Genomic DNA, 12628 nt, shown 5'->3' with positions numbered 1-12628 from the left:
TTCTTTCCTTTCTGTTCTTTTCCCCATTCTATTTATTCTCTCTGCCTGCCAGCCCTGCCTATCCCTCTCATGCCTATCTATTGGCTGTTCAGCTCTTTATTAGACCATCAGGTGTTTTAGGCAGGCAAAGTAACAAAGCTTCACAGAGTTAAACAAGTGCAACATAAAAGAATGCCATACATCTTTGCATCATTAAACAAATACTCCATAACATAAAAGAATGTAGCACATCTTTAATATTTCACAACGACTTTCTAACCACAGACACTATATAAATGCCTTCAACAGATCACTGAAATTAACATCAAGTGAAATATCAGAAGTTCACTGTAAATCATTTCCATCAGTATCGAGGGAGACAGAAACATACCTCTACATTGTCACATGAGTCTCAGTAGTTTCTTAGTCATCTAGGGAAGTTCACTCAGGTAAAACAACATCCTAGGGTTCAATGAAGAAAATAATTTCAGGATGAGCAAGCACAAAGTAGGTTTGTGGTTCATTAAAACGTTTAAATAGATATTTTAAGCATCCAGGGGACGAGAAGGACAGATGTGCTTGGGATAAAATAAAGACAACCATGAAAGCATGGATGTGGACTTTTCAAGAGTGAGTGGCACTTCATTGTCTTTAACAACAGTCATATATACAGTTTTGATGGCGTTTGAAGCTATTATCTTCAAAGGCTTGCTTAGGAAGCTAAATGAGATTATAGGGTGGTTCCTGAGAGACACCTATGGCTATTTTTGCATATCTATATGTAAAAAAATGGTATTTCTTTGTCAACTACCTTCGTAGTTGTTAATTATCCTAGAATTCTTGCTTGTCATGTATCTGGAGGCTTGAACCAGACCCTAGGGGCAGGAGCTCTTTTTCTTTCTCATTTTTCCTTTAATTTTTCCATCTTTCTTACTTGCCTCAATTACGGTAACTTTTTAGGGTAGTCTTGATGGAGTATCAACATTGTTTTCTTTGAATGTATGTGTTTGTGTACATGCATGCATATATGTGTGCGTATCGTGTGTGGAAATACAAGTGGAAATCAGTTAACAACTTTGATGTCATCCTTAGAAACACCATCCACTTTTTTCTAGACAGTCTTTCATTGATCTGGAGCTTACTGATTCAGCTGCACTGGCTGGCCAGTGAACCCCAGGGATGCTCTAGTATCCACTTCCTCAGCACTAAAGCATGTCACCATACCTGGGTTTTTATGTGGGAGCTAGGGTTAAATAAAGTTCTTCATGTTTATGAGGCAGTTTATCTACTAAACAATCTTCCTAGCTCAACATTTTAAAGTACTCTTTAAAGACTGTCTTTATTAGACACAAACTGTAATGCTTGATCAATGATCTATATTTCCCTGAAAACTTTAAAAACCAACCAGTTGTTTATATATGTATGTAAAGTTGCATTGCTAAGTATGATTTCAATTTATTTTACTATGGCATAGGGTCTAAAGCTCCTTCTATTGCAATTTTCTGGGACAGTAGTGTTTTTGAGTGTTAAACTTTCTCTGAGTCTCATTTTCCACCTGAATCTCTCTGATTTGCTTTCTTCATGATACCCTCTAAAGCAGAGAAACAAGATAACACTTCCCCCAATAACAATGAAATGTAGCTAGGACACTGACTTTGGAGACAGTACAATGCAGATTAAAAATAAATCTTATTTTTCAGTTAATTTTCCAGAGTATATGCACTTTTAATGTGGTAGAAATTAATTGCATAGGCTTTGGAGACTTGAAGAGTCTTTTAGAAAAATGTGGTGATGTATACACAGACACATATCTTTCTGTGATGACTTGTCATGTATCTGTGTACACACACTCACATACACACATTTTTAAAATCTACTTCATTCACTACTTCAAGGTGACTCAGTGGCAGAAGGAGTATTTCAAATTCAATAAATCTTACTTTTTGTTATAGCATTTCCTTTTTTTTTTATCTTGGCACAGTTTGTGGGGAAAGGTGCTCTTTAAAGCCATTAGCTGTTGGTGGTTGTTATCTTAAGAGACTTTTGAGTCCCTGTTCAGGGATTTTAATCCACTCTGTCTCAAGCTCTAAAACTAACCTCTCTTGACATTTTTTTTGTCTTCTATATTTCACTGAAGATATTTCTTTTCCAATTTCTCCTATGATGTTCAAAGGTAGAATGAAATTTTTAATATACATATATACACACACTGGTTTTTCCACATTTATAAACATAGGCTTCAACAATAAATGATTGACCAAAAATTCAAGTTTGAGTCCCACAAAATGGTAAGCCATAGCATCACCTCTTTCATAAGGAAAATTGTTGTTTTAATTTCCTGAAACCAAATTTTGGTATTGCATCCCTGTTTTCCTCTTTGTACAATACAGTGTTTTCTATACTACATTTTGGCTAGTTGCACAGTCAAAATGCTGCATTAGATATAACATGCATGTTTTCAAAAGTTAATGCTTTTGTATAGGAAATCGAAGTGTCACTGTACTTCCATGATTTAAAAAATATGTATTTCTCTTTATCTACCTTTCAAAATAGTCTTTTGTTGTGCAATTTATTTTTATGGTTGTTACCACTGCCACTGCACCTCAGGTTCAAGCCCCTTTCTCTTTCATCTACATGCTTCTGATCTTACTATCTTTACCTGAGTACTTTTTTTCTTAGAATGAAGAAGTTCCCTTTTTACTTACTTTGCACATGATGCTACGCTAAGGGAGGCAGTGCCATACAGTAAAAAATCAAACAGACCTCAGGGAGGTTGAAACAGGTGCATTCATAGCCCGAATCTATCACTGACTAGCTGTGTTTCTGTGCACAAATAACTTAAACCTGGGGCCTCCCATTTATGTGATAGAAACAATGACCAGCTTTAAAAAATAGTCACTGTGAGAGTTAAACTGAATAAAATACCTCATACTTCTGGAAAAAAATGGCTGCTATTATTTGTATTATTAATATTTTTTATTACAAAACAGAAGAGAAATATTCAGCTAGCTCTACCACTTTATATAAGGATGTTGCAATCAGATTTCACTATTGTCCCCAATTGCCTCTAAGGACTGAGAAAATTAGTCAAACCTTTCTCTTTTTCCCTGAATGGCAGAAATAAATCATCTGCCTAGGGAGTCTGGATAGCTATTAGCTGATTAGTTTTCCCCATAGATGTTGACCTTCCAGTAATCTATAAATACTGGGGGGGGGTGCTTGTTATTTATTTCTTCAAATGAATCCTTTAAGGGCTTTAGTGGATAAGATAAAACTCCTATGTGTTCATGTGACTGTATAAATGGAATTACAAAAGTGAATTCTAGCAGGAGACTTGTAGACAGCAGCAACCATGCATTTTTTCCCTTTAAGCAATATCTTATGGTTTTAGTTTTTAGGAGCCTTTTTAGCACTTCTGTGACAACCCTTCCCCCAAGCAAATCAGGGAGTAACAATGAACTGTAGGGGCTGTTAAAAATGGTATTCTGAAACATCATTCTGATTTCCCTTAGGGAACCATTTTGACATTTTCTCAGGCTGTGTCTAGCAATCTATGGAGCTTTTACTTACATTTAAGGCTTGCAATCCATAAAAATCAATTGTATTTTTTGTTGTATTTGCATTTATAGAGCTGTGTTAATATATTTTATATCATAGTTCTTCTACAGACCAATGAATTATATAGTTTTATGGCAGAGACTATCGTTGGCAAAGTTGATGCTTTTTATTTACAAAAGTCCCTGGTTTTACACATTTCTGCATGTGAAAATGAACACTGCAGCTTGTGGAAAAGTGTAATTGGGAAGGCATGATTAACAATTATTAGTCATTATCATTAAATGTCAACAGTGACCATGAAACATTACAATGACTGTATGGGTAGTAAGAGATGTTTCTCAGCTTAAGTAACCGACTGGTACCACTTCAGCATTATCTATCACATCAGAACTCCTCTAGTAGGATCTTTGGCTTTTGCTTAGGACTTAGTTCTAGAGGTGGCAAGTCATAATTCATAACATATACTCACATTCTTCACTACAGAAAGGATGCATGAAAGCTATGTATCACTAAAAAAGATCTGGGCAATTCAAATTGACTTAATTAATATAAATTATACAATCTGCTCGGTATTCCAGGGGGAGTTTCTCAGTGCAGAGTTGGGAAGATTTTCCATGGTATTTGTAGGAATGTTGACTGTGGAATCTAGTAAATTAAAAGTAAAAAGATCTAATTTAGATAAAATGTATTTTTTTTCATAAATAGTATTTTGTTTTCTAAATTCAACTTCCTCCAAAGGTTCATTTTCTTACAAATTACACACCTTATATAACATAATGTATTAGCTAAAAGAATTGCTGCTGATCTATACATGGTGTAAATAGGAATCTTTTTTGCACATTTCCCCGTTCTAACTTGGCTTCCTTAATCTTTTCTTGTAATTCTACTTTTCTAATTCTATAGTAGTTGAGGTCTTCTTAGGAATATACTTTATCTAAATATGAAAGTATGGATGCTGATTAATAAACAACATCTCAAAAATATAGATTTGAGTAGTGGCTAATATTTTGGATGAACCTTTTCAAAGGCCCAAAATTTAAACAGTCATTTCAGTATTGAAGGGCGATTAGAGTATATTTATGACATTTATGGCATACAAATTTCTACTATCAACCCAGAACTTGGGAGAATGTAATAGAAATATGATTAAGCCTTTATTTTCTTAAAGAAAGTAGTAAATCTTCTAAAATATGGATTTCACATGTTTTCTTAGACAGCATCTAATCATGTGTATATGTATCTATATGTCGTATATACCTATACACAAACAGTATGAGAATTTATTGGATTGATATGAGAAGAAATAGTCATTTCATACTTCTGAAAACACCATATAACCTAATTTCTAACAATTAAAATGTACAGGCATAAGAAGAATCTTGAATTCATCATAGCCACCCAAAATAGAAATGACTTTAAACTAATTTTTCTGAACATATACAAAATATGGAAATCAAAACTCATCCTACTTTTTTCTACTGAAGGTTTTTTTTTTTTTTAATCTAAATCAACTAATGAACCAGCTGGAACCAGAAAAAATAAAAACTTATGTAGTTTCTAAAACTAGAATAGCATCACAGGGCAAAATGAAGAATCAAAACATCTGCTGCAGTGACTCTGAACTTAGTGAAATTTTATTTGGAGTAATTCTTTACATCAAACAGCCAGTATACAGACTGCTATATTTCGTCTCAATAGACAAGCTTATTTTCAGGGGAAGTAGAAACAGATGTTCTTAATAACAACAAGTCACCTGCCTTTAACTAGTTAACTCCAGTGAATGGAAGCAGATTGCTTCTGAACACTTTCTGAAGGATATGTCTGTATGTGTGTCATTTGTCCCAAATACACACTTACAGACATTTTCATAATGTTAACTGCATTCACTATTGTATAATTCATTTAGCTTTATGAATTCTATTGTTAGTTTTTCTGGGAACTTCCCCTATATTTTATGACAGCACAGTATGATAAGCATATAGTTTCCTAATTAGGAAACATCAGTTAAATCAATATTTAAATTAATTCAGTAGATGTATCAACTGGGGCTTGAAAACCAAAATTCAATATGCTTTAATTCTAAAAAGCAATGGACATCAAAATATTATTTGTAGGTGGAATCTATAAAACAGGTATTTAGTTCTATGTAGTAATTTTGCTTTTAGAATTAGTGTCATATTTAGACTTCATATTTTAATAAAATATAATTACACGTCATATATTTAAATTCTCCCACTGAAGCTACAAAATTTGTTCAAATATTCAAACAAACATTTCAGGTAAATTTGAAAATAGCATCCTTTATCAACATGTAGAAGGCTGCAAATAGATCCATATCTATCACCGTGCACAAAACTCAAGTCCAAGTGGATCAAGTACCTCAACATAAATCCAGCTACTCTGAACCTGCTAGAAGAGAAAGTAGGAAGTAGTCTTGAACTCATTGGCATAGGAGACCACTTCTTAAATAAAACACCAGTAGCACAGACAGTGAGAGAAACAATCAATCAATGGGACCTCTTGAAACTGAGAAGCTTTTGTAGAGCAAAGGATACGGTCAACAAGGCAAAGTGACAGCCTACAGAATGGGAAAAGATCTTCACTAACCGCACATCTGACAGAGGACTGATATCCAGAATATATAAGGAACTCAAGAAATTAGACAGCAAAATGCCCAACAGTCCAATTAAGAAATGGGCTATAGAACTAAACAGAGAATTCTCAACAGAGGAAACTCAAATGGCTGAAAGACATTTAAGGAATTGCTCAACATCCCTAATCATCAGGGAAATGCAAATCAAAACAACTCTGAGATACCACCTTACGCCTGTCAGAATGGCTAAGATCAAAAACACTGAAGACACCTTATGCTGGAGAGGATGTGGAGCTAGGGGAACTCTCCTCCACTGCTGGTGGGAATGCAAGCTTGTACAACCACTTTGGAAATCAATATGGCGCTTTCTTAGAAAATTGGGAATCAATCTCCCCCAAGATCCAGCTATACCACTCTTGGGCATATACCCAAGGAATGCTCAACCACACCACAAGAGCACTTGTTCAGCTATGTTCATATCAGCATTGTTTGTAATAGCCAGAACCTGGAAACAACCTAGATGCCCTTCAAATGAAGAATGGATAAACAAAATGTGGTACATATACACAATGGAATACTACTCAGCAGAGAAAAACAATGACATCATGAGGTTTGCAGACAAATGGATGGATCTAGAAAAAATCATCCTGAGTGAGGTAACCCAGACTCAGAAAGACAAACATGGTATGTACTCACTCATAGCAGGATACTAGATGTAGAACAAGGATGACTGGACTTCTACTCACATCACCAGGGAGGCTACCTGGAAAACAGGACCCTAAGAAAGACACGGGGATCGCCCAATGACAGAGATATGGAATGAGATCTACATGAACAGCCTGGACATGAGTGGGGGTAGTGAAGGGTGAGGGTCGAGGGAAAGAGAGCTTGGGGGAGTGGGAGATCCCAGCTGGATCAACAACAGAGAGGGAGAACAAGGAATAGGAGACCATGGTAAATGAAGACCACATGAGAATAGGAAGAAGCAAAGTCCTAGAGAGGCCCACAGAAATCCACAAAGATACCCCCACAACAGACTGCTGGCAATGGTCGAGATACAGCCCGAACTGACCTACTCTGGTGATGGGATGGACAAACACCCTAATTGTCGTGCTAGAAACCCCATCCAATGACTGAGGGATCTGGATGCAGAGATCCATGGCTAGGCCCCGGGTGCATCTCTGGGAGTCCAATTAGCGAGAATGAGGAGGGTTTATATGAGTGAGAATTGTTGAGACCATGGTTGGATAAAGCACAGGGACAAATAGCCAAACAAATGGAAACACATGAACTGTGAACCAATGGCTGAGGGGTCACCAACAGGATCAGGCCCTCTGAATGGGTGAGACAGTTGATTGGCTTGATCTGTTTGGGAGGCATCCAGGCAGTGGGACTAGGTCCTGTGCTCATTGCATGAGTTGGCTGTTTGAAACCTGGGGCCTATGCAGGGTCGCTTGGCTAGGCCTGGGAGGAGGGGACTGGACCTACCTGGACTGAGTCTACCAGGTTGATCTCAGTCCTCAGGGGAGGCTTTGTCCTGGAGGAGATGGGAATGGGGGGCGGGCTGGGTGGAAGGTGAGGGGGGCGGGAGGGGGAGAACAAGGGAATCGGTGGCTGATATGTAGAACTGAATTGTATTGCAAAAGAAAAAAAAAGAAAAAAAAAGAAAATAGCATCCTTATCATTTGCTTCTAGTACTTTTTCTTGTCTTTCCTGTTGTGCACTATATCTGTCTGTATCTATATCTATATGTACATGTATATGCATATGCATATATATCAGTTTCATTCTCATGTCATTAGTCATTATTCTAATCTCCCGCTATGTGTAACAGTCATTGCTAGATATTAAGAATAATACAAAAACAAAGTGTGGTGGTATTGTGTTCCCCAAAATATTGTGTACCTTAATAAACTTATCTGGGGTCAGAGAACAGACAGCCACTAGATACAGAGGCTAGAAAATGGTGGCACTCACACCTTTAATCCTAGCATTCCAGAGACAGAAATCCCTCTGGATCTCTGTGAGTTCAAGGCCACATTGGAAACAGTCAGGCTTGGTGACTCACACCTTTAATCCCAGAAATCAGCCTTTAATCCCAGGGAGTGGTGGTAGAAAGCAGAAAGGTTTATAAAGCGTGAGGACCAGAAACTAGAAGCATTTGGCCTGGTTAAGCATTTGGCTAGTTAAGCATTTAGGCTTTTGAGCAGCAATTCAGCTGAGACCCATTCTGGATGAGGACTCAGAGGCCTCCAGTCTGAGGAGACAAGACCAGCTGGGGATGTAGCAAGGTGAGATAGCTGTGGCTTGTTCTGTCTCTCTGATCTACCAGCATTAACCCCAATAACTGGCCTCGGGTTTGATTTTATTAATAAGAACTCTTTAAGATTCCTGCCACAACAAAGGGCAGGTTACTTTTTGCCTTCAGGATATTTATATTCTAATAAATACAAAGGTACTGAGTAAATTTCAGTGTCTCCTTAAAAAAATTTCCCATATTATAAAACTGTCAGAATTTCAGTTTCATTCTTGCCATTCCTTCTTGATGAGGAGTTATCTGAAGATAGAAATTGATTTCAGCATGCTACAGAAGAGTTCTGTGCTTTCAGTTAGGTATATACCAGGTCTTTGATGTCCTGTATCATTCTCTTTTAAATTTGTAAAAAATTCTCCTTAATGTCTTAAAGATAGAAATACTCTCAGTAAATAATGTAGGTCTGGTTTGAGTCTGCACTGTTCTACATGACAGACAGTAGCCACATATGTTGAGCCTTTGAAACAAAACTAATTAGAGCTGAGATGTCCTATAAAAGTAAAATATACTAGATTCCAGTGACTGGGTATGCCAAGAATGTTATAAAAAAAAGTCTCAATAATTATCTTGATTACATGTTGAAATGAATTTTTGATTATATTTTAAATAGCATTTAACATTAAAATGCTTTCTCTTTAAAAACTGTATTTACTAGAAAAATTTAAATGACATGATTCACATTTATGACTCATTATGTTGTTGTTGAGAAGAATGTTCATGCCCTTTTTGCCACCCCCTTTTCTTATTATGCATATACATACAGTATATCTACTCCTAAAAAATAAACAAACAAACAAACACAAAAACTTCTGGTGTCTTTCTAAAGTGAGTGCTATCCTTCCTTTCCAACACCTTTGCATGTCTCCTGGCACAGAATGTTGGCAAAGGCCCACCCACTTCACTCCCTCTCCAGTAACCCCCCTGCTAAGATCTGTTTTAGATGCCTGTGCAAATCATCTTTCATAAAATGTTTCCTAATACTTAACCCTATTTATTGCCTCTCTTGAGATTGTTTACTTGTACTGAATGTAATTTCTGACTTAGAATACATCACTGTAAATACTAGATCAACACATGAAGGAAATCACTGAATGTTTAGAAATCAAAACAAATGATACTGGAGCAGAGGGATTCCAAGTTCTAAGTTACCCTGCACTATAGTGAGTTCAAGGACAGGCTGGGTAATCTTAGTGAGCCCCTGTCTCAAAGTAAAACTAAAAAAAAAAGAGCTGGACTAAAGATCAGTGATTGTATAAGTACCTCCAACCCAAACACACCAACATAGAAAAGACAAGGGCGGGGTCAAATGATATAATTTCCTTCCCTCCCCTCACCACAACAAAGAAAACCCCAATTCAAAACAAAAGCCACTAAAAAATAAATCTTTTAAATGTTTATTTTCCAGAAAAAAGTTCTCCAAGGCAGTCAGAAGCCTTTGTCTTCTCCTTGTAGTTCCAGTGACAAAAGGTGATGGAAAGTGTTTTAGTACTTCAAAAGTTGCTGCAAGTAGTTATAATGTCCAATCAGGCAGTTGTTTGACCAGTTCCCCCTAAGTCACTGAACCTTTCATTGTTGAACCAAGTGCTCCTTGGACAAAGGCTTCATCTTTAGGCTTCAAAATGCTGAAAAAGTTCCCTGGGAACCATTACCAAGGGGAGAGGACTGGTTTATTTGCTCATTGCAATTATGTGCAGATTCCAAGTCATAAGCCCCATAGCTATATCGGAAGAAATAATCTCCATTAGAGCCACGGAAAGCAGGCAGGGGATTGTAGGCATTCGGGAAATGGCCCTGTACTTGAGAGAAAGTAAGTCCTTCATTGCTTCTGCCACTGCCAGTTGCCCCACAAAAGTTCTCATTTGCTTCAAAGGCGTTTTGATTTGCTTCAAAAGTATTTTGCGTTGCTCCCATAGAGTACTGACTTGCCCCATAGGCATTTGGGTTTGCCCCCAGAGCATATGGGCTTGTCCTGAAAACACACTGGGATGTCTCCAGAACATAGTGGCTTGTCTGGAAATCATGAGTGTTTGTCAAAAAAGCATAGTAGTTTGGCCTGAAGGCATCTGAGTTTGCACTTTGAGTGTACTGGCTTACTCCAAAAGCATTTGGGCTTGTCCCAGAAGCATTCTGGCTTACCTCAAAAGCATTTGAGTATGTTCCGAAAGGATACTGGTTTGTCCAGGGGGCATTTGGGGTTGCCCCTAAAGCACATTGGCTTAGCCCAAAAGGATTTGGGGATGCCGCCAAAGCATATTGGCTTACTCCCAAAGCATTTGGGTATGGTTTCAAAGTGTACTGGCTTGTCCTGAAGGCATTTGGACTTGCCCCAAGAGCATACTGGTTTGCCCAGAAGGCATTTGTGTTTGCCCCCAGTGCATAGTGGCTTACCCCTACAGTATTTGAGTTTGGTGTGAAAGCATTCTGGCTTGCCATGAAAGCACTTGAATTTGTCAACAGAGCATTGGGACTAGCCTGGAATTCACTGGGGGTATCCTCGAAACCAGTGGCATTTGCCACAGTGACATTTGAGTTTGCCCTGAAAGTATATGGGCCAGCTCTATGGGCATCTAGGTTGGCTTCTTGAGCATCTGAGTTAGCCATAAAATGGAATCCTTGGTTGCCTTCTCGTCCCCAGTGGCTTTCAAACTCAGCAGCTGGAACACTTTTTCTTTCCCTAACCATAGCTTTAGTCTTACTTTTACTCTGTTGTCTTCCAGGATATTCTTTAGGGACTGCCATTTTAACTTCACAACGGCTGGAGCCAATGAAATGGAATCTGGTTTCTAAGACCTTTCTAGCGGGGTTTTCCTCCATGTATTTTATAAAGCCGAAAGCTCTTCTGTTCTTTGTATATGAACACAGTGGAAGCTCAATATCTTCTATCTGCCCAAATGTGCCAAAGTAGGCTCTTATTTTTTCTTCAGACATCCGAGGGTTCAACCCACCCACAAAAATCTTTTTGATGGGGAATTGAGATTCAATGGCTCTAGCCCTTTTAAGCTCTACTTTCTTGCCATCCACTTTGTGGTCTTTCACTAGCAACACCTTCTCTACGGTAGAACTATCTTTGAAAAGCACAAATCCAAATCCCCTAGAGAGGCCAGTATTTTGGTCTATTTTTATAATAAAATCTATTATCTCACCGAACTGAGACAAGTATTTCAGAAGGGCTTGCTTGTTCAGTTCTGGAGAAAGTCCCCCAATGAACATCTTACTGTCATCCTGTTCATTCTTGGTGGCATCGATTCTGAACCCTTCACGGAACTGGTTTCTTTCACCGTACTTTCGCACAGCAAGGCTGGTGGTATTCATGGTAGACAGGCTGGATGGAGGCGACTTGACTGCTGGTGAAAAATCCGCTGCGGCACAAATGGTGATGGCATCGCCGTTGTCGAGGAGTAGCGGGATTGTCGCAAAATAATGACGAAATAGAAACAAGCATGGCGATTAGAGTCAACGCAAGGACTGTCTGGGGTTCTAAACTGGGGCGCAGGGATAGTGCCTGATTTTTTACAGCAAAGGTGTTGATGTTTTCCGTGCAAAAAGTAGGCATGCCTACAGACTTTATTTTTGTGCTCATAAGGCCCATGAAAAGGACAGTTTGCTATAGAAGGAAGGATATATATCTTTAAACTTTTGTTAAAACCTTTTTTTTTCCTAGAAAGTGCCTTAATATCCAAGAAATCACCAATTCATTGTATCCTTTAGATGAGTTTCATATTAACCTTTAAATATTTGGGGGCTGCGATGGGAAAATGATGCAGGATTGAAACATACCACAGGGAAAACAAAACACCTAATGGTTTGTACATTATACTAAAGGAATCCAAAGGAAATTCTTAAAATAAGAGTTTCACTGAATTTCATTTACGTAATTCATCCTTTTAATGTTTTAAATGTATTCACAAAAGTATTCTGTCATTACAATAATCCAAATAATAAATGCACCCTTCTCCACAAAATTCTTTATCCCACTTAAGCAGTCACTCCTCATTTCTCCATAACCCACTAAATGGGATAATGTGTGGCTTTTCTGTTTTACTTCTCAAGATGTGCCTATGCTGTAGTATAGATTAATATTTTATTTTTTATCCATTGTGTGGATATGCTATATTTTGTTTTTACACTTCACAACAACTTCACACATTTCACTTGCCAGTTTGGCTTTGCTCCATTCATTATTC

The 12628-nt window shown here is 37.8% G+C and overlaps 1 protein-coding gene across 1 annotated transcript; it reads right to left on the bottom strand.

The window, feature by feature from the left end:
- Positions 1–9822: 9822 nt before the first annotated feature.
- LOC131898992 (RNA-binding protein Musashi homolog 2-like) lies at positions 9823–11848 on the bottom strand. Its single transcript, XM_059250316.1, has one exon. The coding sequence runs from the start codon at positions 11754–11756 to the stop codon at positions 10059–10061; it is 1698 nt and encodes a 565-aa protein (XP_059106299.1). The 5' UTR covers positions 11757–11848; the 3' UTR covers positions 9823–10058.
- Between the last annotated feature and the right edge of the window lie 780 nt (positions 11849–12628).

This window comes from Peromyscus eremicus, chromosome X, assembly GCF_949786415.1.
Source record: "Peromyscus eremicus chromosome X, PerEre_H2_v1, whole genome shotgun sequence".
Lineage (NCBI taxonomy): Eukaryota > Metazoa > Chordata > Mammalia > Rodentia > Cricetidae > Peromyscus > Peromyscus eremicus.
Note: the sequence above shows the minus strand (reverse complement) of the source record. Positions and strands in the feature narration are given on the sequence as shown.